This window comes from Pygocentrus nattereri, chromosome 10 (genome assembly GCF_015220715.1).
Source record: "Pygocentrus nattereri isolate fPygNat1 chromosome 10, fPygNat1.pri, whole genome shotgun sequence".
Taxonomy (NCBI): Eukaryota; Metazoa; Chordata; class Actinopteri; order Characiformes; family Serrasalmidae; genus Pygocentrus; species Pygocentrus nattereri.
In genome coordinates, this window is record NC_051220.1 from 40,392,522 (window position 1) to 40,417,433 (window position 24,912).

Consider the following 24,912-nt stretch of genomic DNA (forward strand, 5'->3'; position numbering starts at 1 on the left):
ACTGTCAGTCTAACGCTCTAATTTATCTAGCATGTTTCACACCCAACGACGATTTAAAGCCATTCACATATCACACATATTAAAGCCATTCACATATCACTGCTGTCGTGAGAAAACCTTGTATCTCTGGAACAGTCTATCTTTATAGCAGAGAGAAAAAGTATGCCTCACTTCAATGAACAGAAGTTTGGGTAACCCTGGTCAGGGTTTGGTTCCTCTACAGAGAACACACTTCTGCACACTTTCACTCTTTCATTACTGTTTACTCTGCTGAATTGAATATATTAACATATATATATATATATATATATATATATATATATATATATATATATATATATATATATATATATATATTATATATTATGATATATATATATATCGCTGTTGTCATAAGAAAACCTCATATCACCAAAATGGTAACTTTACAGGAGAAGGAAAAAACATACTTTACTTTTAATGTAAGTCAATGGAACCAGACAGTTTTTCCAAGTAATTTTGGGCTGTTTCTTTTAGTTCACTTATCATGAAATTGACACATATTATAAAGAGCAACAATCATTTTCAAATTCTGTCAAAAACTAAAATATATATATATATATATATATATATATATATATATATTATATGTCTTATATATAATAAGACACAAAATGTGGCCTGTGCCAAATATTTTGCACATTTTATATTTTATGCTAAAGATGTTAAATAAATAGAAATTGTGCATTAAAATGGGCATCAAAATGCGATGTTTATGTCTCTGAAGAGGATGTGTTCACTTATTTTCACTTAGAAAATCAGCAAAACATGTAATTTGACCAGGACTGACATAAAACAAACATAAAACAATGCGCATCTTCAGTAATGTTGATGGAATATCCTTCAGTGGAAATGAGTAGGATTTAACTGGGTGCATTATTTTTGTAGTTGACCTACTTGCTGAACATCATACTCATTTCCACTGAAGGATATGCTGTTTGTTTATAGTGTCAGTTGCACATTGTCACAATTGGCCCCTCCCAGTCTTCCATGTGCTTTAGTTTACTTCTGGTCTTGTCCGTGTGCTTCCTTGTTTTGATTCTTCCCTGTTCTGCCCCCTTGTTTCTAGACTCCGCCCTTGATTGTTCTCACCTGTGTCTTGTTAACCCTCGTTGTTCCTGTATTTAAGCCCTGTGTTTTCCCCTGTTATTTGGCTGGTCTTTGTGTTGTATTGTTTGGTGTTGTATCTTCTTCTCCGTTATATTTGTCTGATCCTCCATCTCGTCGTGTTGGCTCTTTGACCCTGGACTGTTTAGACCCTGATTCTGGATTTGCCCCTAATAAATCTCGCTTCTCTCAGCGTGTGCGTCCGTCTCATCGTCGCTCCCCAGCGTTACACACGTGACTGTGTGTTACGAGGAAATCTGCAGTTTTGTGTAAAGGTGTGAATTGTTTTTCACCCTTTTCACCCCTCGTTGCTCACTAGCAGCTCAACACAGTCACAGCATTGCAGAGAGAGAGAGAGAGAGAGACAACAGCATCCCAGTTCATCTGATAACAGTTACAGAAAATAAAGATGAATAAATATTTTACTTGTTTTTATTGATTAAAAATATCTTAGCCAATTTCCATTCTGCTGGCGGAGTGCTCACTGGGGGGTCTGCAGAGAGAGGCTACTGAAATGTAACCTTGACTTAAGTCATTTTGGACCGTTGCTATTGGTCAGTAAAATGTTTACAGTCTAAAAAGCAGCTGCTGACCTCAAATGGGTTAAAAAATAAAATGCAAACAAAAGGAGCAACAACATATAAACAAATATGCAGAAACCATTTGAAGAATTGAAAACACAAATATATAAAGTATTAAAGTCTTCTGTCACCAGCTCTGTGCAAAAGTTTGAACGCCCCTGATCAAGTTCTGTATTTTTTAGGCACCGTTTCTGTTTATTTGCAGTTCAACATATTGGACAATAATAAAATATACAATATAATATTTAGTGTTTTTTTTACAATATTTTAGGTTCAGAGTAATTATGAATTAAAACGTGCAGAAGTAGTAGATGATGAGTGATGAAAACCAGTTAAACATAGAAATTTATAAATATATATATAATATGTGGCTGTGGCTGGTGCGGAAGTGTTTATTTGACGCTGTTCCTGTGTTTGTGTTTTGCAGCCTCCCTGCGTTCTGAGCTGAACCACCTGCACGCCACAGCTATAGAGCACCTGCGACAGGTGCACCTGCAGGAGAACACGGCGGCCAAGCGAGAGCTGGAGAACACCATGGAGCGCTGCGAACAGCACGTGAGTAAATGGGGTCATTTCAGCCAAACTTGTTATTTGAATTTTAGGAATGATTTTTAAAAATTGCATTTGAGGTTTAATCAATTTAAACAAATCAAGACGAACAAAGCTAAACAAACAAAGAAAATGTATTACAATGTAAAATGTAATACAATAAATAAAAGCTCAAATAACAGAGGTTGAACAGAATGAAAATGAAAAGAAATAAATAGTATATAAAAAATAACTAAGATAAAAGACATTAAAAATAGTAAAATAAAATAAAACAGTAAAAGAACTAACATGAAATAAAGTTGAGTGGAGATGGTTAGAGATTAGAAGTTTAAAATTGTGGAGTGACACCAGCGCACAGAGCTTCAGAGGTTCCTGTAGTGCAGAGGTCACTAATAGGCGGACCAAGTCCAGACCCAGACGCTGTCCTATATGGACCTATAACCGAAAAACTATGGCGAATTATTTAATTTTGACGGGTTGGTCCTGTTTTAATCTCCGTAACTTTTCTAGCCTTTACGGTAGCTTTAGAGGCCGGGAGACTCACAGACCAATCACATGCGCTGTAAATATGACACATGACGCTACTCAGCCAATCAGATCTATGCATTACGATGAGCACCGAGACTCGAGTGAGTGACGCCACACAGGGGAGGGACGAGGAGAGAAACAGCAGTCAGAGAAGAAAGTGAGGCAGAGGGAAGTTATTCCACATGACGTGACTCTAAAAAGAGGAAACTGACAGTAAATATTATTGAAATCTGACTGAACTGGACTTTATTTGATCTGATATTCAGTTTGACTATATAAGATGTTGATATTCCTACTCGGCTACTTCAGTAAACAGCATATGGCACTGAATCATGATGTAACTCAGACATTATGTTCTGGACCTTCGCTTGAGGAAATTTTCTCTAACTGGATCTTATTGAATTCTAATTAAATCCCCCTGCTGTAATGTTCTCCAGTTCACTGATGCACTGTAGCTAAAAGCTACATTCCCCAGCCCCATAGGCGCTGAAGCCTATCCCAGCTGCCATTGGGCGAAAGGCAGGATACACCCTGGACAGGTCACCAGTCCATCGCAGATTATGAATATACATGTCTGATATAATAATTGAACGATATAGTAGACATAACTATTAAAAGCTACTCCTCACTGCTCTGTACAAAGGCATCCACTGAAAATGTGGTCATTGAAGAACTTGCTGCTGGAGTGCATCTTGAAAGTGTCAAGTGCATGTGGCCAGGACTGAGAGACACTAAACTACTACAATCACAGACGTACCGTACTGATGATTGATTTTTTGTTTGATAATGCTCCTTCACTGTAATTTCCCTGTTTAATACTGTATTTGTGGGTCCCTCACATTCTTTGAAGACATAACAGACATGATTTATTCATTGTTTGGCAGGATATCTGAGTGGTGGTTGGGGGGAATCAGTTAAAGCCTACACTCGGGGGTAGGACTACATTAAAAACTGCTGACGAGCGACGCGTTGCAACTTAAAACAGTTTCTCTGACCCTGAACAAGATTTCATACTTCAAACACCTGCTATTCCATATGCAGGCACAGAGTAAATCTGTTTTTTAAAGTGTCTTAGTTCTTAGTTGAGTTTAGATCAGGGGTCGGCAACATGTCACTCTCTTGCTGCCCTGTCGTGGCTCCACGGCTGAATCAGATCAGTAGGTAATAATAAAATAATCCTCCTCTACAGTAAAATAAAGCTCTGCTGATCCTTCAACACAGTTTAACAGTAAATGGTCTTAAACGCTGGAGTTAATGTAGCCTATTTCTGCTAATTCACCAACCTTTAATCCTAAAGGTTGGTGCGCAGGCTGATGGTCACCATAGGAACGTGAGAAACAGTCTCATCTAGCTGGTAGCTAACACAACGCAAAAGAGAAAGATTTAAGACGAACATCAAGAATTTGAAGAGAAATGGACTTTCGCATTTAGAATCACTCCAGCTGGTTCCCTGTCAAGCACTAAAGAGCCAGTTTCTCATTTACCAACTTCTTATTCAGATTTTCCGGTTCAGCAGTTTCATTCTGGCGCCTCTCAGGCATCATTTGAAGTGAAACGTGAAAATTTTACTAGAAGCTGATCGACTTTTGAGGAAATGTTTCCTGCCAGAGATGCGAGAAAAGCAGCTATAGCTGAGCTTAAGCTTAAAGCAGAGCGAAGTAAGTTTGTGTTTCTGTTTATACTTTTAGCCTCTACTTGTACATCAGCACATACTAAGACATGTTTACAGCCAAGATGGTAAAATGGTCGTTAAATGTTGTGGCTCTCAAGGTGGTTTGATTTTTGTTGAAAGGACAAAATGGCTCTTAACATTTGGGTCGCGACCCCTGGTTTAGAGTTTTTGGTTTGACACTTGAAAACAACAATTCAATAATTTTTTTTTAAATCAATAAAGTGATAAAGTAAGTTGTGTATGTAAATGAGGTCTGTTCTGATTGGCCACCCTGTATTGTACCTTGTTCAAAAAGCAGCCTGGGCTGAAATGTGGAATAAGCAGTTAAATCCTCTGAGCTGTGGATTATAAACATTTTCTCTTTTTCTGGATGTGCTGAATGGGTGGGGCTAAACTGCTGTAGGCTGAATGGGTGGGGCTAAACTGCTGTAGGCTGAATGGGTGGGGCTAAACTGCTGTAGGCTGAATGGGTGGGGCTAAACTGCTGTAGGCTGAATGGGTGGAGCTAAACTGCTGTAGGCTGAATGGGTGGGGCTAAACTGCTGTAGGCTGAATGGGTGGGGCTAAACTGCTGTAGGCTGAATGGGTGGGGCTAAACTGCTGTAGGCTGAATGGGTGGGGCTAAACTGCTGTAGGCTGAGCGCGTGGGGCTAAACTGCTGTAGGCTGAGCGCGTGGGGCTAAACTGCTGTAGGCTGAATGGGTGGGGATAAACTGCTGTAGGCTGAATGGGTGGGGCTAAACTGCTGCAGGCTGAATGGGTGGGGCTAAACTGCTGTAGGCTGAATGGGTGGGGCTAAACTGCTGCAGGCTGAATGGGTGGGGCTAAACTGCTGTAGGCTGAATGGGTGGGGCTAAACAGCTGCAGGCTGAATGGGTGGGGCTAAACTGCTGTAGGCTGAGCGCGTGAGGCTAAACTGCTGTAGGCTGAATGGGTGGGGATAAACTGCTGCAGGCTGAATGGGTGGGGCTAAACTGCTGTAGGCTGAATGGGTGGGGCTAAACTGCTGCAGGCTGAATGGGTGGGGCTAAACTGCTGCAGGCTGAATGGGTGGGGCTAAACTGCTGTAGGCTGAATGGGTGGGGATAAACTGCTGCAGGCTGAATGGGTGGGGCTAAACTGCTGCAGGCTGAATGGGTGGGGCTAAACTGCTGCAGGCTGAATGGGTGGGGCTAAACTGCTGTAGGCTGAATGGGTGGGGATAAACTGCTGTAGGCTGAATGGGTGGGGATAAACTGCTGTAGGCTGAATGGGTGGACCTAGAGGATGCGTTGACTTACTTTCACCTATAAAATCACCAAACGGCGTTCGGCAGGGGGTGTTTATACTTGCGCATACAGCTGTACATCAGCCCCTACTTCTCTGCGATACGTGCCGTTAAAGCACTTACAGAAATAAAGTTCAGCAGTGAACGTGTAAGAAGTGAAGACCAGCAGGCTGCCTTTATTTCATCTGTGCTCTGGAGACAGAGACAGATTTGAAGATAGAGACAGAGTGAGAGACGGAGAGATACGAGTCTTCCTGGCTGGATTTATTAAGAACTAAAGCGACGACACGTATCTGCTTTCTCCTGGTGCAAAGAGTGGAAGGTCTGAGCAGAGCAGGAGCTCAGACAGGGATGAATTCACTGCAGGTTAAGCCACACTTTACAGGAAAGTGAACGATCAAGATGATGAATAAAGGATAGGAGAGAGTCCTGCTGAAGCTTTTACACTGCCGTTTCCTCACCGGCCTCCTAATCTCTCTCTCTCTCTCTCTCTCTCTCTCTCTCTCTCTCTAATATCACTTTCCCATTTCTTACTTTCACTTGCACTCTCCCTTCTCTCACGTACAGCTCACTTCGGTTAATAATACAGCACAATGGTATGCCTTTTAATGTGACCTAGTTAAATATTTTGTAAGCTCCTGGGCTTGGCAGAAACTCTACCACTGCCTTTTGTAAGCAGATTCTGAAACATTTCAGTTAAATCGGAAGGATTTGCGCCGCACCGAGCGTTTCCGTTCAAATCTGAGCTCACTTTGGACACTGAGGCTTTCATCTCTGGAGGCAATGTGAACAGCAATTGGATGTTTCCTTCATCCCTTTAAACTCTGTATGTGTGTCTCCAAATCCAGTTTCTCACTCTTAGAACTATGAACCATTGCCGTTACAGTTAGGCCTTCAGTTCGGACCATGAATGTCAAAAATGAGGAAAAACACCTACGATAATACTAGTGCTACTATGAGATTCAGCTGGTATGTTGGCTCTGAGCTAACGGAGGCTCACATGAACATGCTTTGGCCATTAAAAGCTTGTAAAACATTCCATACGTTTTATCTGAAGCATCTAACAGACATTAGCACATATCAGAGCTTATCAGCTTTACAGTCAAGAGTCCTGACACAGAGCTGCCGCCGCTGTTTTCCATTCCTAACAACTAAGCCAAACCTGCTTAGACTACGGCTCATATTCACAGTCAGTGATGTCTCTAGAACTTCCAGAAGGGCCGTTTTTGTTCCCATTGATCCCATTGTACTTCCCAGTTATGTTGGTAGTTAATCTAATGTGTAAGGCCTTCAGTCCAGCTCCTGAAGTCCTAACCAGTGGAAAAGCTTGCTGGGCTGTAGTCACCTACACCCAAAATGTAGATCTGAATAATTCATACACGTTAATCATTTATCTTAATATTAAAATTATTTTTATTAGTATATAAGATGTAAGGGTGAGTGATATGACCTTAAGGATATATTACATTTTTAACTATCAATTACTTTTCAATATATCCAAATGTAATTAATTAACAAAATTGATCATATGAACCCCTCAGAGTTAATACAGTTTATAAGGTTCCTTCTAAAACAAAACCTGTGTAGTACAGTCTTAGAAATAAAGGTACTAAACTGTCACTGGGGCAGGGCCTCTCTCGTCACTGGGGTGGGACCCTCAAGGCTCCATCTCAGTGCCTTTAGTCAGGGAACATAACTGAACCATAATCCACTGAAATGATCTGTTCTAAGCTGGACTGACTCCACACGCCCCTCCTCGCCTCGCCTCCAGGCTTTTATTCTACTGCTCTGTTTTAAAACATTCGGTTATGAAAAGGAACAAATACCAACTTTTCACCTGGAGGAACTGATTTAAGCTTCACAATCAGACCTTAAACCCTCTGTAGAACCTTTGAGGGAACATTTACATTGTTTGTGCCTTGATGAACGAGAAACGTAAATGTTTTCTATCAGTGTAACTTGCAGGGTTTTCAGGTGGCGTTTCCACCTTTAGTTAACATCAGTTGCACAGTATTATTTATTTTTAAACAGTTTTAAATTGTGAGAAATATTGTGTGTATTTTGTTGAATTCACAGAAATTGTTTAGGTGCTTCAAGTTCATTTGTCTTGAAGGTGGGTCTATTTGTGCTTTGTTGCTTTTGGACTTATGCCAGCATCTACAATATGGAGAAATCCAAATTCAAACACTTTTATAATGGTATACGTCCCAAGCCTGTAGTTTAAGAAGGTAATGACAGTGCATTTATGTCACTGCGGACACTAAACAGCATGTGTGTGTTTTAGGAGCAGGACCTGCTGGGCCGTATCTCAGATCTGCAGCAGGAGGTGAACTGCAGGAAGAACCGAATCGCCGACCTGGACCATGAGATCCACTCTCTGAACGAAACCATCAGCACACTGACCAAGGAGCTGGAGCTGAAGGGCAAAGAGGTGCTGCGCATCCGCAGTGAGGCCAACCTGCAGATCAGGTCAGCACAAAGACACTGCCAAGAGTTTCATTCACAGCTCCTGTTTGATGGTAATGCATTGCATTGAATTAAGCCTGAGATAATAAGGCTTAGTTATTATTATCATCATACTGTTTACATGTAATGTCAAAATTTTGTGAATGGTGGAAAACATTCTAGAACAATGTGAATGGGGAACATTGTAGAACAGGCTGAATTGAGAGGACATTCTAGAGCCGTGTGAATGGGGAGGAGAATTCTAGGTCAGTGTAAGTAGAACATTCTGGAACATTGAAAAAAGGAGAACATTCTAAAACAGTGAGATTGTGGAGAGCAGTGTGAATTGGCAAGAGCATTCTAGAATAATGTGAATGAGGAGGATGCTTCTAGAATAGTGAGAGTGAGGGAGAACATTCTAGAACAGTGGAAATGGGCGAGAACATTCTAGAACAGGATTCATAGGGAGAACTGTTCTACAGCAGTGTGATTACAGAAGAACATTCTGGAATAGTGGGAATAGGAGCTAACACCCTTTAATATGAACGGGGAGAACATTCTAGAGCAGAGTGAATAGGGAGGAACATTCTAGAACATTAAGGAAAGGAGATAACATTCTAGAACAATGTGAATGGGGAGAACGGTGTCAATTGGTGAGAACATTCTAAAAGTGAGGAGGGTGCTTCTAGAACAGTAAAAGGGGAGAGAACATTTTAGAACAGTGGAAATTGGTGAGAACATTCTAGAAGAGTATTAATAGGGTGAAATATTGTAGAACAGTGAGAATAGGAGCTAACATTCTAGAGTCATATGAATGGGGAGTAACATTCTACAACCCCAATTCCAATGAAGTTGGGACGTTGTGTAAAACATAAATAAAAACAGAATACGATAATTTGCAAATCCTTTTAAACCTATATTCAGGTGAATACACTACAAAGACGAGATATTTAATGTTCAAAGAGATAAACTTTATTGTTTTTGGCAAATATTCCCTCATTTTGAATTTGATGCCTGCAACAGGGGTGTGTTTACCACTGTGTTACATCACCTTTCCTTTTAACAACACTCAGTAAGCGTTTGGGAACTAATTGTTGAAACTTTGTAGGTGGAATTCTTTCCCATTCTTGCTTGATGTACAACTTCCTGTAGAGTTCCTCAGCAGTCCGGGGTCTCCGTTGTCGTATTTTGTTCTTCATAATGTGCCACACATTTTCAATGGGAGACCGGTCTGGACTGCAGGCAGGCCAGTCTAGTACCCGCACTCTTTTACTACGAAGCCACGCTGTTGTAACACGTGCAGAATGTGGCTTGGCATCGTCTTGCTGAAATAAGCAGGACGTCCCTGAAAAAGACGCTGCTTGGATGGCAGCAGATGTTGCTCCAAAACCTGTATGTACCTTTCAGCATTAATGGTGCCTTCACAGATGTGCAGGTTACCCCTGCCATGTGCACTAACACCACCCCCCCCCCCCCCCCCCCCCCCCCAAACCATCAGAGATGCTGGCTTTTGAACTTTGCGCTGATGACAATCCGGACAGTCCTTTTCCTCTTTGGCCGGGAGGACACGACGTCCATGATTTCCAAAAACAGTGTGAAATGTGGACGCGTCAGACCACAGGACACTTCTGCGTCAGTCCATCTCAGATGAGCTCGGCCCAGAGAAGCCGGCGGCGTTGATATGTGGCTTCGCTTTGCATGGCAGTGTTTTAACCTGCACTTGTAGATGGAGCGACGAACTGAGTTCACTGACAGTGGTTTTCCGAAGTGTTCCTGAGCCCATGTGGGAACATCCGTTACAGAATGATGTGGGTTTTTAATGCAGTGCCGCCTGAGGGGTCGAAGGTCACGGGCATTCAGTGTTGGTTTTCTGCTTTGCTGCTTACTTGCAGAGATTTCTCCAGATTCTCTGAATCTTTTGATGATATTATGGACTGTAGATGATGAAATCCCTAAATTCCTGCAGTTGCACGTTGAGAAACGTTGTTCTTAAACTGTTGGACTATTTGCTCACGCAGTTGTTCACTAAGTGGTGAACCTCGCCCGTCCTTGCTTGTGAACGACTGAGCCTTTCAGTGACGCTCCCTTTATCCCTAATCATGACATTCACCTGTTTCCAATTAACCTGTTCACCTGTGGAATAATCTGCCAGGTGTTTTTTTGAGCATTCCTCAGCTTTCCCAGTCTTCTGTTGCCCCTGTCCCAACTTCTTTGGAACATGTTACAGGCATCAAATTCAAAATGAGTGAATATTTGCAAAAAACAATAAAGTTTATCCGTTTGAACATTAAATATCTCTTCTTTGTAGTGTATTCAATTGAATATAGGCTGAAAAGCATTTGCAAATCATCATATTCTGTTTTTATTTATGTTTTACACAACATCCCAACTTCATTGGAATTGGGGTTGTATAACAAGGACATAAGGAAGAACATTCTGGAACATTGAGAAAAGGAGATTATGTTCTAGAACAATATGAATGGGGAGAACATTCTAAGATTCTGTAAGTGAGGAGGGTTCTTCTAGAACAATGAGAAGCGGGGGAGGGGGAGCATTCTAGAATAGTGGGAATTGGTGAGAATATTATAGAACAGGGTTAATAGGGGAACATGTTCTAGAACAGCATGACTTGGCGAGAGCATTCTAGAACAGTGTGAATAGGGAGGAATATTCCTCTTTTGGGAAGAGGGTAGTCTGCAAACAGATGTAGAATAAAATAAAGGATTATCAAATAAATGATTATCGTTGGCAAACAAGTTAGTTTGCATCTGAAATTGATGTGGTGAAGGAATGTCAAACTGGGGACCTTCCTGGCCAAAGTGCTGCGGAGATCAGCGTTTACATTCATCTAACACTGAATTCAGTTTACGACGGCATTGCTAATTAGCCAGTGGCTTAAATCAGGTGTGTTTAATGGGACAGTGTGCAGAAATCTGCAGTGTTTTGGCCCACCAGGACTGGAGCCTGACGCGTGATGCAGAGCGTGTTGATTCCTGCTATGAGAGCTAAATAATCTAAAAGTTACATCCCAAGTGGCAATCATCGGGGTCCAATCACCTCATGCCAATATGAGACCAGTAGTTCACAGATGTTTGGCAAAGTTTTTATAATCGCCTTTATGTATAGATGTATGTATAGATGTGGGGTCTCAAAGGATGTCTGCCAAATCTCATACTCATTGGCGTTTTGACATGGTTTGCAACAGATGCCTCACAGAAAAGTCAAAATACCTAAAAAAAAAAAGTACTGTTTTTGGACTTTGGATTTTTTGGACTTATTACGTTGTTGGACTCAATTAACTAAATAAGTTAATTGGTTTCTCAATTTTTTCACTGTTCATTATATTTCATGTCTGATTATAAATGTCTAAAATATGTTGCATCTACAGAACTGCTGTCAGTTCACTGGAATAATTGTGTTGATGTATCAGACTTGTGTCATATTTAGCCTGGTTTTATTGAGTTTAGTTCAGCACGGCATGTGAAATGTTATATATATATATATGTATATATGTATATAGTATTTTTAGTTTTTGATTATATGTTTTTAAATGTGGCACCATTTTTTTGTCTTAAAAAAACTAAACAAAATTGCATATTTATCAGGTATAGTGAAAATGCATTGAAGTATTGTAATATGTTTTGCCATATTTCCAGCCCTTAATTCACAGCACTACTGTTTTTTCTGTATGTTTATTGGGATGGCATGCTCTAGCCTTGAGGGTTAAAGCCAGACTCACAAAATATTTATGCCATACAGCCTCAGTATGGTAGTTTATTGAGTTTAATGGCTATTTATTTCATAAGAGAAAGCATCTCCAGCAGCTCAGTCATAGAGGTTAATTCAGCTGGCACCAGGAGACCAGGCAAAGAGATATTTCCTGGCAAGAAGCCATGGCCCTTAGGCAGAGTGAGTCAGTATCTCTCTCTGCAGCCTCCTTCACACACAGGACTAACTCTCTGCTGATAAGAATAAACCACACAACATCCTCTCAGCCAGCAAAGGTGTAGCACAAAGACAAATAAACACATTTTCTTCAGCTTTTCTTCAGTGAGGAGCACTGAAGAAACGCACTGTAAGAAATAAGAATAAAGACCCGGTAATTATTAAAAGGAAATGTTCAAAAGCGTTCACTGTTTGCACCTCTGAGCAAAACTGTTGACCACTGTTTTGCTCAGTTAATGCCGTAGTCTACCCAGTTCAACTCAGGAGGTCTTTTAGCAGGTCTGGAACAGAGTGTGCTTGACCAAGGCCTCCTAGGACGAGAGCTGGACAAGCCTGAGCTAACTGGCCTACCTATGCATTCTTTCATGGCCACTGAGGTTGGATAAACTTTCCTGCAAAATGTTAAAAAAATCCCATTCAGCCTAATGAGAAACTGTAGAACGGACTCGGTTTATATCACAATACCTACATTTAGAGTCGGTTATTCATTCAGTCTAATGAGAAACTGTAGAACGGACTTGGTTTATATCACAATACCTACATTTAGAGTCGGTTATTCATTCAGTCTAATGAGAAACTGTAGAACGGACTTGGTTTATATCACAATACCTACATTTAGAGTCGGTTATTCATTCAGTCTAATGAGAAACTGTAGAACGGACTTGGTTTATATCACAATACCTACATTTAGAGTCGGTTATTCATTCAGTCTAATGAGAAACTGTAGAACAGACTCGGTTTATATCACAATACCTACATTTAGAGTCGGTTATTCATTCAGTCTAATGAGAAACTGTAGAACAGACTCTGTTTATATCACAATACCTACATTTAGAGTCGGTTATTCATTCAGTCTAATGAGAAACTGTAGAACGGACTCGGTTTATATCACAATACCTACATTTAGAGTCGGTTATTCATTCAGTCTAATGAGAAACTGTAGAACGGACTCGGTTTATATCACAATACCTACATTTAGAGTCGGTTATTCATTCAGTCTAATGAGAAACTGTAGAACGGACTCGGTTTATATCACAATACCTACATTTAGAGTCGGTTATTCATTCAGTCTAATGAGAAACTGTAGAACGGACTCGGTTTATATCACAATACCTACATTTAGAGTCGGTTATTCATTCAGTCTAATGAGAAACTGTAGAACGGACTCGGTTTATATCACAATACCTACATTTAGAGCCGGTTATTCATTCAGCCTAATGAGAAACTGTAGAACGGACTCGGTTTATATCACAATACCTACATTTAGAGTCGGTTATTCATTCAGTCTAATGAGAAACTGTAGAACGGACTCGGTTTATATCACAATACCTACATTTAGAGCCGGTTATTCATTCAGCCTAATGAGAAACTGTAGAACGGACTCGGTTTATATCACAATACCTACATTTAGAGTCGGTTATTCATTCAGTCTAATGAGAAACTGTAGAACAGACTCAGTTTATATCACAATACCTACATTTAGAGTCGGTTATTCATTCAGCCTAATGAGAAACTGTAGAACGGACTCGATTTATATCACAATACCTACATTTAGAGTCGGTTATTCATTCAGTCTAATGAGAAACTGTAGAACAGACTCGGTTTATATCACAATACCTACATTTAGAGTCAGTTATTCATTCAGTCTAATGAGAAACTGTAGAACAGACTCTGTTTATATCACAATACCTACATTTAGAGTCGGTTATTCATTCAGTCTAATGAGAAACTGTAGAACGGACTCGGTTTATATCACAATACCTACATTTAGAGTCGGTTATTCATTCAGTCTAATGAGAAACTGTAGAACGGACTCGGTTTATATCACAATACCTACATTTAGAGTCGGTTATTCATTCAGTCTAATGAGAAACTGTAGAACGGACTCGGTTTATATCACAATACCTACATTTAGAGTCGGTTATTCATTCAGTCTAATGAGAAACTGTAGAACGGACTCGGTTTATATCACAATACCTACATTTAGAGTCGGTTATTCATTCAGTCTAATGAGAAACTGTAGAACGGACTCGGTTTATATCACAATACCTACATTTAGAGTCGGTTATTCATTCAGTCTAATGAGAAACTGTAGAACGGACTCGGTTTATATCACAATACCTACATTTAGAGCCGGTTATTCATTCAGCCTAATGAGAAACTGTAGAACGGACTCGGTTTATATCACAATACCTACATTTAGAGCCGGTTATTCATTCAGCCTAATGAGAAACTGTAGAACGGACTCGGTTTATATCACAATACCTACATTTAGAGCCGGTTATTCATTCAGCCTAATGAGAAACTGTAGAACGGACTCGGTTTATATCACAATACCTACATTTAGAGCCGGTTATTCATTCAGCCTAATGAGAAACTGTAGAACGGACTCGGTTTATATCACAATACCTACATTTAGAGCCGGTTATTCATTCAGCCTAATGAGAAACTGTAGAACGGACTCGGTTTATATCACAATACCTACATTTAGAGTCGGTTATTCATTCAGTCTAATGAGAAACTGTAGAACGGACTCGGTTTATATCACAATACCTACATTTAGAGTCGGTTATTCATTCAGTCTAATGAGAAACTGTAGAACGGACTCGGTTTATATCACAATACCTACATTTAGAGTCGGTTATTCATTCAGTCTAATGAGAAACTGTAGAACGGACTCGGTTTATATCACAATACCTACATTTAGAGCCGGTTATTCATTCAGCCTAATGAGAAACTGTAGAACGGACTCGGTTTATATCACAATACCTACATTTAGAGCCGGTTATTCATTCAGCCTAATGAGAAACTGTAGAACGGACTCGGTTTATATCACAATACCTACATTTAGAGCCGGTTATTCATTCAGCCTAATGAGAAACTGTAGAACGGACTCGGTTTATATCACAATACCTACATTTAGAGCCGGTTATTCATTCAGCCTAATGAGAAACTGTAGAACGGACTCGGTTTATATCACAATACCTACATTTAGAGTCGGTTATTCATTCAGTCTAATGAGAAACTGTAGAACGGACTCGGTTTATATCACAATACCTACATTTAGAGCCGGTTATTCATTCAGCCTAATGAGAAACTGTAGAACGGACTCGGTTTATATCACAATACCTACATTTAGAGCCGGTTATTCATTCAGCCTAATGAGAAACTGTAGAACGGACTCAGTTTATATCACAATACCTACATTTAGAGTCGGTTATTCATTCAGCCTAATGAGAAACTGTAGAACGGACTCGGTTTATATCACAATACCTACATTTAGAGTCGGTTATTCATTCAGCCTAATGAGAAACTGTAGAACGGACTCGGTTTATATCACAATACCTACATTTAGAGTCGGTTATTCATTCAGTCTAATGAGAAACTGTAGAACGGACTCGGTTTATATCACAATACCTACATTTAGAGTCGGTTATTCATTCAGCCTAATGAGAAACTGTAGAACGGACTCGGTTTATATCACAATACCTACATTTAGAGTCGGTTATTCATTCAGTCTAATGAGAAACTGTAGAACGGACTCGGTTTATATCACAATACCTACATTTAGAGTCGGTTATTCATTCAGCCTAATGAGAAACTGTAGAACGGACTCGGTTTATATCACAATACCTACATTTAGAGTCAGTTATTCATTCAGTCTAATGAGAAACTGTAGAACAGACTCGGTTTATATCACAATACCTACATTTAGAGTCGGTTATTCATTCAGTCTAATGAGAAACTGTAGAACAGTCTCGGTTTATATCACAATACCTACATTTAGAGTCGGCTATTCATTCAGTCTAATGAGAAACTGTAGAACGGACTTGGTTTATATCACAATACCTACATTTAGAGTCGGTTATTCATTCAGACTGGGCGGCACGGTGGCGTGGTGGGTAGCGCTGTCGCCTCACAGCAAAGAGGGCCTGGGTTCGATTCCCCGGTTGGGTGACCAGGGTCCTCTCTGTGTGGAGTTTGCATGTTCTCCCCGTGTCTGTGTGGGTTTCCTCCGGGTTCTCCGGTTTCCTCCCACAGTCCAAAGACATGCAGTCAGGCCAATTGGACATGCTAAACTGCCCCTAGGTGTGAGTGACTGTCTGTGTGTCTGCCCTGCGATGGACTGGCGACCTGTCCAGGGTGTATCCTGCCTTCCGCCCGAAGACTGCTTGGATAGGCTCCAGCTCCCCCCCGCGACCCTGACGGAGAGGCGGCTTAGAAAATGGATGGATGGATGGATATTCATTCAGTCTAATGAGAAACTGTAGAACGGACTCGGTTTATATCACAATACCTACATTTAGAGTCGGTTATTCATTCAGTCTAATGAGAAACTGTAGAACAGACTCGGTTTATATCACAATACCTACATTTAGAGTCGGTTATTCATTCAGCCTAATGAGAAACTGTAGAACAGACTCGGTTTATATCACAATACCTACATTTAGAGCCGGTTATTCATTCAGCCTAATGAGAAACTGTAGAACGGACTCGGTTTATATCACAATACCTACATTTAGAGTCGGTTATTCATTCAGCCTAATGAGAAACTGTAGAACGGACTCGGTTTATATCACAATACCTACATTTAGAGTCGGTTATTCATTCAGCCTAATGAGAAACTGTAGAACAGACTCGGTTTATATCACAATACCTACATTTAGAGCCGGTTATTCATTCAGCCTAATGAGAAACTGTAGAACGGACTCGGTTTATATCACAATACCTACATTTAGAGCCGGTTATTCATTCAGTCTAATGAGAAACTGTAGAACGGACTCGGTTTATATCACAATACCTACATTTAGAGTCGGTTATTCATTCAGTCTAATGAGAAACTGTAGAACAGACTCGGTTTATATCACAATACCTACATTTAGAGTCGGTTATTCATTCAGCCTAATGAGAAACTGTAGAACAGACTCGGTTTATATCACAATACCTACATTTAGAGCCGGTTATTCATTCAGCCTAATGAGAAACTGTAGAACGGACTCGGTTTATATCACAATACCTACATTTAGAGTCGGTTATTCATTCAGCCTAATGAGAAACTGTAGAACGGACTCGGTTTATATCACAATACCTACATTTAGAGTCGGTTATTCATTCAGCCTAATGAGAAACTGAAAGTTGATAAGCTGCTCCAGTATAGTGTATTTTGATTTCCCCTTTAAGGCCCATAGCCAAACACCAACTTCCAGGGCAGTTGTGGGCTGGAGGTTAGGGAACCAGCCCTGTGACCAGAAAGTCGCCGGTTCGATCCCCTCAGCTGACAGTCCATGACTGCAGTGCCCTTGACCAAGACACCTAACCCCCAATTGCTCCTCGGGCGCCGTGGATAGGGCTGCCCACCGCTCCGGGCAAGTGTGCTCACTAGTGTGCATGTATGTGGGTGCTTCACTGCACGGATGGGTTAAATACAGAGTGCAAAACACAGAGACAAATGGTTGTAAATTCAACTAGACAACTTCCCAACCCTATTATCATCATCAGAGAGAAAAAATAATATTAAACACTCCACATGATTGCTCACCTTGCAATTAGTAAAGCATAATTAACCAGAACTGTGTTTTGTAGCAGTAGGTATGCATGTCTATGGTGAATGGTTGAAGATTGTGAAGTTCTTGTATGATTTTCAGAGCCTTCTTTTCTTTACCACGGTCAACTACTACCGTAGCCTACAGGAACTACAGGGAGATCCACTCGAAAGAGGCCCCGAATATTCTGTAATATTCTGTAGGACGAAGCAGTCTGACCGAAACAACATGCAATATAAAGCTTCAAGCAAGCTGGGATTCCCCTGCTTTGGAGCAATGAAGTAGGCGCTGATCAGCCGCCGTAACGTTTAACCTCTTTAACGCTTGCCGATACATTCATGAACATGGAGCACTGCTTCAAAATGTGTCTGGCAGAAAACGGAGATCACTCCAGCATCGCATGTAATGCAGCCGATTAGACATTCGCCAAGGCATGTAGTGGATTTTTTTGGATCAGATTTCTTCATCCTAATGCGAGTTACAGCAGAATATTTGGGGCCTCTTTCTAGTGAATCTCCCTGCAGTGCAGTTCACATAATTTCTCTCTTTTAAGAGCAAAAATGGAGCAAGCTAATTCTTTGTTTACTGGGAAAAAAGTGTTGTTTCATGCTTTTTTGTGCAACCAACAGCTGTGTAAACATGATGAGAGCATCCGCTGAGAGCTTTCTCCGTCTCGTTTAATTATTAAAGGTGGAAAATAGTTTTACACAAGAAAACAACAACCTTATGCTTTGCCTTATTTTAACTAGCTTCCGAGAACTTTTTTTAAAGATCAGAAATATCAAGGGCTTAGACCCCCTGGGTCTGCCGCTAGCCACGCTCCTGCCTCATGGGCTGAACAGTGATGTTTCTGTTAAATGTGTTTTCAGGGCTCATGAACAGGATCTGTCCAAGAGGCACGAGAGGGAGTTGGCTGAGATGAACATGTCCCATAACAGAGAAACTCAGATCATGTTTTCAGATTTCAACAAAGCTCAGGAGCTTCTGAAGGACAAGATCTCCGCTCTCCAGATCCTGTGAGTTCCTCTTTCTCCGCATCTGTGATTACGCTGAAAAACAAGGAATGTATTGAATTTAGTTGAATCAAATATGTACATAAAGGTATGTTTTTAAAAAGCCCATATCATGTAAAAACTAGCGGTCATTACGTTTTAAAAGAAAACATTTGATGTCTAATAATATATAATTTAATTCACTCCCCAGTCAATATATTAGATTTGTCATGGCTGTGATGTCACATACATTCTAAGGTAAAAGGTTTTTGACTGTATAAAACAAAAATAAAAAGCCAAAATGCAAGAAAATGTAGAAAGCGAGCTTTTTAATGTCAGAAATCAAAACATATATATACCTCATAAAATATTTAACTATATATATATGAACAACCCTCCCATCGACCCACCACCGATGGGAGGGGCAGTAGTAGGGGTGCGGTGCATTGTGGATCGGGCAGTGTCCGAAGGCGTGGGCCTTGGCGTTCTGATCCTCGGTTGCTGAAACTGGCTTTTGGAACTTGGAACGTTACCTCACTGGCGGGGAAGGAGCCTGAGTTGGTGCGCGAGGTCGAGAGATACCGACTAGATATAGTCGGGCTCACCTCAACACACAGCTTGGGCTCTGGGTCCAATCTCCTTGAGAGGGGCTGGACTTTTTTCTTTTCTGGAGTTGCCCATGGTGAGAGGCGGCGGGCAGGTGTGGGCTTTCTCATAGCCCCTCGACTCGGCGCCTGTATGTTGGGGTTTTCCCCGGTGGACGAGAGGGTAGCTTCCCTACGCCTTCGGGTTGGGGAACGGGTCCTGACTGTTGTCTGTGCTTATGCACCGAACAGCAGTTCAGAATACCCAGCCTTCATAGAGTCCTTGGAAGGGGTGCTTGAAAGTGCTCCTCCTGGAGACTCGATTGTCCTACTGGGGGACTTCAACGCTCACGTGGGCAATGACAGTAAGACCTGGAGGGGTGTGATTGGGAGGAATGGCCTCTCTGATCTGAACCCGAGTGGTGTTCAGTTTTTGGACTTCTGTGCAAACCACAGTTTGTCCATAACGAACACCATGTTTGAACACAAGGATGTCCATAAGTGCACATGGCACCAGGACACCCTAGGCCGCAGTTCAATGATTGACTTTGTAGTCGTGTCATCAGACTTGCGGCCATGTGTACTGGACACTCGGGTAAAGAGAGGAGCTGAGCTGTCAACTGATCACCACCTGGTGGTGAGTTGGATCAGGTGGTGGGGGAAGATGCCAGTCAGACCAGGCAAACCCAAACGTATAGTGAGGGTTTGCTGGGAACGTCTGGCAGAAGAACCTGTCAGATTGATCTTCAACTCACACCTCCGTCAGAACTTTGACCAGATATCGGGGGAGGTGGGGGACATTGACTCAGAATGGGCCATGTTCCACTCCTCCATTGTTGAAGCGGCTGACTGTAGCTGTGGTCGCAAGGTAGTTGGTGCCTGTCGGGGCGGTAATCCTCGAACCCGGTGGTGGACACCCCAGGTGAGAGATGCCGTCAAGCTGAAGAAGGAGTCCTACCGGACATGGTTGGCCTGTAGGACACCAGAGGCAGCTGGCAGGTATCGACAGGCCAAGCGATCTGCGGCTTCAGTCGTTGCCAAGGCAAAAACCCGGGTGTGGGAAGAGTTCGGTGAGGCCTTGGAAAGTGACTTTAAGTCGGCTCCGAAAAGATTCTGGCAAACCGTCAGGCGACTCAGAAGGGGAAAGCAGTGTGCCACTAGCACTGTATATAGTGGAGATGGTGTGCTGCTGACTTCGACTGAAGACGTCATTGGGCGGTGGAAGGAATACTTTGAGGACCTTCTCAATCCCACCGACACGTTCTCCAGTGAGGAGGCAGAGTCTGGGGACACGGGAATAGGCTTGTCCATTACTGAGGCCGAAGTCGCTAAGGTAGTTAAAAAGCTCCTTGGCGGCAGGGCTGCAGGGGTGGATGAGATCCGTCCCGAGTTCCTCAAGGCTCTGGATGTTGTGGGGCTGTCTTGGCTGACACGCCTTTTCAACATTGCGTGGACATCGGGGGTGGTGCCACTTGATTGGCAGACTGGGGTGGTGGTGCCTCTTTTTAAAAAGGGGGACCGGAGGGTGTGTTCCAACTACAGGGGAATCACACTCCTCAGCCTCCCTGGTAAGGTCTTTGCAAGGGTACTGGAGAAGAGAGTCCGGCTTATAGTCGAACCTCGGATCCAGGAGGAGCAGTGCGGGTTCCGCCCTGGTCGTGGAACACTGGACCAACTCTTTACCCTCTCCAGGATTCTTGAGGGTTCATGGGAGTTTGCCCAACCAGTCCACATGTGCTTTGTGGATTTGGAGAAGGCATTCGACTGTGTTCCCCGGGGTATTCTGTGGGAGGTGCTTCGGGAGTACGGGGTACATGGCTCTTTGCTACGAGCCATTCAGGCCCTGTACAAACAAAGCAGGAGCTTGGTTCGCATGGCCGGCAGTAAGTCAGACTTTTTCCCAGTGAGAGTTGGACTCCGTCAGGGCTGCCCTTTGTCACCGATTCTATTCATAATTTTTATGGATAGAATTTCTAGGCGCAGTCAGGGGATGGAGGGTGTCCGGTTTGGTGACCTCAGGGTCACATCGCTGCTGTTCGCAGATGATGTGGTCCTATTGGGGACATCAGGCCGTGAACTTCAGCTTTCACTGGATCGGTTTGCAGCCGAGTGTGAAGCGGCCGGGATGAGGATCAGTACCTCCAAATCCGAGGCCATGGTTCTCACGCGGGAAAGGGTGGAGAGCCCTCTCTGGGTCGGGGATGAGCTCTTGCCTCAAGTGGAGGAGTTTAAGTATCTCGGGGTCTTGTTCACGAGTGATGGTACAAGGGAGCGGGAGATTGACAGGCGGATTGGTGCTGGGTCAGCAGTGATGCTGGCTCTTTACCGGTCTGTTGTGGTAAAGAAAGAGCTGAGCCATAAGGCAAGGCTCTCGATTTACTGGTCGATCTATGTTCCCACCCTCACCTATGGTCATGAGCTTTGGGTAATGACCGAAAGAACGAGATCGCGAATACAAGCGGCTGAAATGAGTTTCCTCCGCAGGGTGGCTGGACTCTCCCTTAGAGATAGGGTGAGAAGTTCGGTCATCCGAGAGGGACTCGGAGTAGAGCCGCTGCTTCTTCACGTCGAGAGGAGCCAGTTGAGGTGGTTCGGGCATCTTGTTAGGATGCCTCCTGGACGCCTCCCTTGGGAGGTGTCACAGGCAAGTCCACCGGGGAGGAGACCCCGGGGAAGACCCAGGACACGCTGGCGTGACTATATCGCCCAGCTGGCCTGGGAGCGCCTCGGAATCCCTCCCAGGGAGCTAGTGGAAGTGGCTGGGGAAAGGGAGGTCTGGGCTTCATTGCTCAGGATGCTGCCCCCGCGACCCGAACCCCGGAGAAGCGGAGGATGATGGATGGATGGATGGATATATATGAACAAACGTATTGTAACACCCCACTTAATCATTTAATTCCGTTGTTTCATTCAGTCTCACTGCCACAGAAGTATAAAATCAAGTACCTAGCCATGCAGTCTGCCTTTACACACATTTGTAAAAGAATGGGTTAAAAGAGCTCACTGAATGTGAGCGTGGTGCTGTAGTAGGATGCTATCATTACAAGTCAGTTTAAGAAACTTCTTCCCTCCTAGATATTCCATGCTGTGAGAGGTATTATTGAAAAGTGGAAGCATTTAGGAATCACAGCAACTCAGCCATGACCTGTCAGACCATGCAAAGTTACAAAGCGAGTGCCGAGTGCTGAGAAGCATAGAGATAAAAGTCACCAGCGCTCTGCTGATCAATAACTGCAGATTTCAAACCTCCTCTGGCATCAACATCAGCACAAAAACTGAGTGCTGGAAGCTCCATGACGTGGGTTTCATGCAGCGACGGAATGGGTTTCCATGGCCGAGCAGCTACATCCAAGCCTTACATCACCGAGCATAATGCCAAGCGTCGGATGGAGTGATGTACAGCACCGCCACTGGACTCTGGAACAGTGGAAAAGTATTCTGTGGACTGATGAATGACACTTCTTCAGTCTGATGGACAAGTCTGGGTTTGGCGAATGCCAGGAGAACGGTACTTGTCTGACTGCACTGTGCCAGCTGTAAAGTTTGGTGGAGGAGGGATGATGCTATGGGGCTGTTTTTCAGGGGTTGGCCTAGAACCCTTAGTTCCAGTGAAGGTACGTCTTAATGCTTCAGCACCAAGACATTTTGGACAATTCTTTATGGGAACAGTTTAAGGAAGAACCGTTTCTGTTCCAGCACGACTGATCCCCAGAGCACAAAGCAGCTCCATAAAGGCCTGACTGGGTGAGTTTGGTGTGAAAGAACTCGACTGGCCCTCTCAGTGGCCTGACCTCAACCCCATCTAACACCTTTGGGGTGAACTAGAACGGAGTTTGTGAGCCAGATCATCTCATCCAACATCAGGGTCTGACCTCACAAATGCTCTTCTGGATGAACGGGCAAAAATGACCACAGACTCTCTCCAACATCTTCTAGGAATCTTCCCAGAAGAGTGGAAGCTGTTATGGCTGCAAAGGGGGACCATATTAATGTCTATGGATTTAGAATGGGACATCATAAAAGCTGTTGTAGCTGTAATGTGTGCATGTCCCAATACTTTTGTCCATAAACTGTGTATATGCATAGTTAACGATTTTATGTTACTGCTGTTTGGTTTACACTGTTTTGTAATGTTTACATGTGTTTATTTACACAGGCTGGAGGGCACAGAGGAGAAGTTCAGGAACAGAGAGAGTCGGCCTGAGGACCTGCAGACCATCGCTGATCTCCGAGAGATGGTGGCAGAGAGAGAGACTCTGGTTAAAAAGCTGGTGGTGAGTATTACGATGACACTGAACTTTATTGTTTGTTGGCACAGAAATACATCTTGCACCACAAAGTCGCCCGGCATAAAAACATGAAGTTGATTAAAAGATGTGCATCGTTTTTGCATCAAGAAAATATTTTACACCAACACGTTTTTCAGTTTATCTAACTTTTGCAATAATTGTTTTGATGTAATGCCGTTCATTTATGTTATATATTCTTTGTATAGTATATTCTGTGAACCTGCATTTACACCGATCAGGCTCCACTTACTGTATAGCTGCACTCTGTAGTTCTACAGTTACAGACTGTAGTCCATCTGTTTCTCTGATACTCTGTTACCCTGTTCTTCAGTGGTCAGGACCCCCATGGACCCCCACAGAGCAGGTACTATTTGGGTGGTGGATCATTCGCAGCTCTGCAGTAACGCTGGCGTGGTGGTGGTGTGTTAGTGTGTGCTGTGCTGGTACGAGTGGATCAGGCACAGCAGTGCTGCTGGAGATTTTAAACGCTGTGTCCACTCACTGTCCACTCTATTAGACACTGCTACCTTGTCAGTCCACCTTGTAGATGTAAAGTCAGAGACGACAGCTCATCTGCTGCTGCACAGTTTGTGTTGGTCGTCCTCTAGTCCTTCATCAGTGGTCACAGGAGGCTGCCCACAGGACGCTGCCCACAGAACGCTGCCCACAGGACGCTGTTGGCTGGATATTTTTGGTTGGTGGACTGTTCTCAGTCCAGCAGAGACACTGAGGTGTTTAAAAACTCCACACACTAACACAACACCACCACATCAGTGTTAGTGCAGTGCTGAGAAGGACCCACCACCCAAACAGTACCTGCTCTATGAGGGTCCATGGGGGTCCTGACCACTGAAGAACAGGGTAACAGAGTATCAGAGAAACAGATGGACTACAGTCTGTAACTGTAGAACTACAGAGTGCAGCTATACAGTAAGTGGAGCTGATAAAGTGGACAGTGAGTGTAGAAACAAGGAGGTGGTCATGATGTTATGCCTGATCGGTGTAAATTACAGTGAAGTGAATCACGTGTCAATGAATTCATGCAGGATTAGCTGTCCAAAGTAAAATCTTTACAAAGGTCTGTTTTCACTTTGATGTGAAAGAGAGTCTGTTTCTGCTGATCATTGTTGAAATAAAACAAATGAATCCACTGTGATTTACAGAGCCCTGCTGTTGACATCCAGTATAAATAAAAATAGCATGTGGCCATGACTTAGTAAGTCAGGGAACCAGATAATTAAGTCATGTTTCTGACATTGTAAGGCATGTGAGTGAGAAAATTAAGCCTTGACCAACTTAATTAGCTGTGATCTCATTCCTATGCCTTAGTAAGTCATGGCCACGCATTATTTTTATTTGTAGGGGATGTCA

The 24,912-nt window shown here is 42.7% G+C and overlaps 1 protein-coding gene across 2 annotated transcripts in view; it reads left to right on the plus strand.

Annotated features, from left to right (window-relative positions):
- Positions 1–24,912, plus strand: part of zgc:85722 (uncharacterized protein LOC407982 homolog) — a 74,551-nt gene that overhangs the window by 41,800 nt on the left and 7,839 nt on the right. For both annotated transcript variants that reach the window (XM_037541962.1, XM_017724055.2), the window contains exons 13-16: positions 2,155–2,282; positions 8,028–8,212; positions 18,546–18,692; positions 23,409–23,526. In XM_037541962.1, the coding sequence (XP_037397859.1) occupies positions 2,155–2,282; positions 8,028–8,212; positions 18,546–18,692; positions 23,409–23,526 (578 nt within the window). The remainder of the gene's footprint in view (positions 1–2,154; positions 2,283–8,027; positions 8,213–18,545; positions 18,693–23,408; positions 23,527–24,912) is intronic.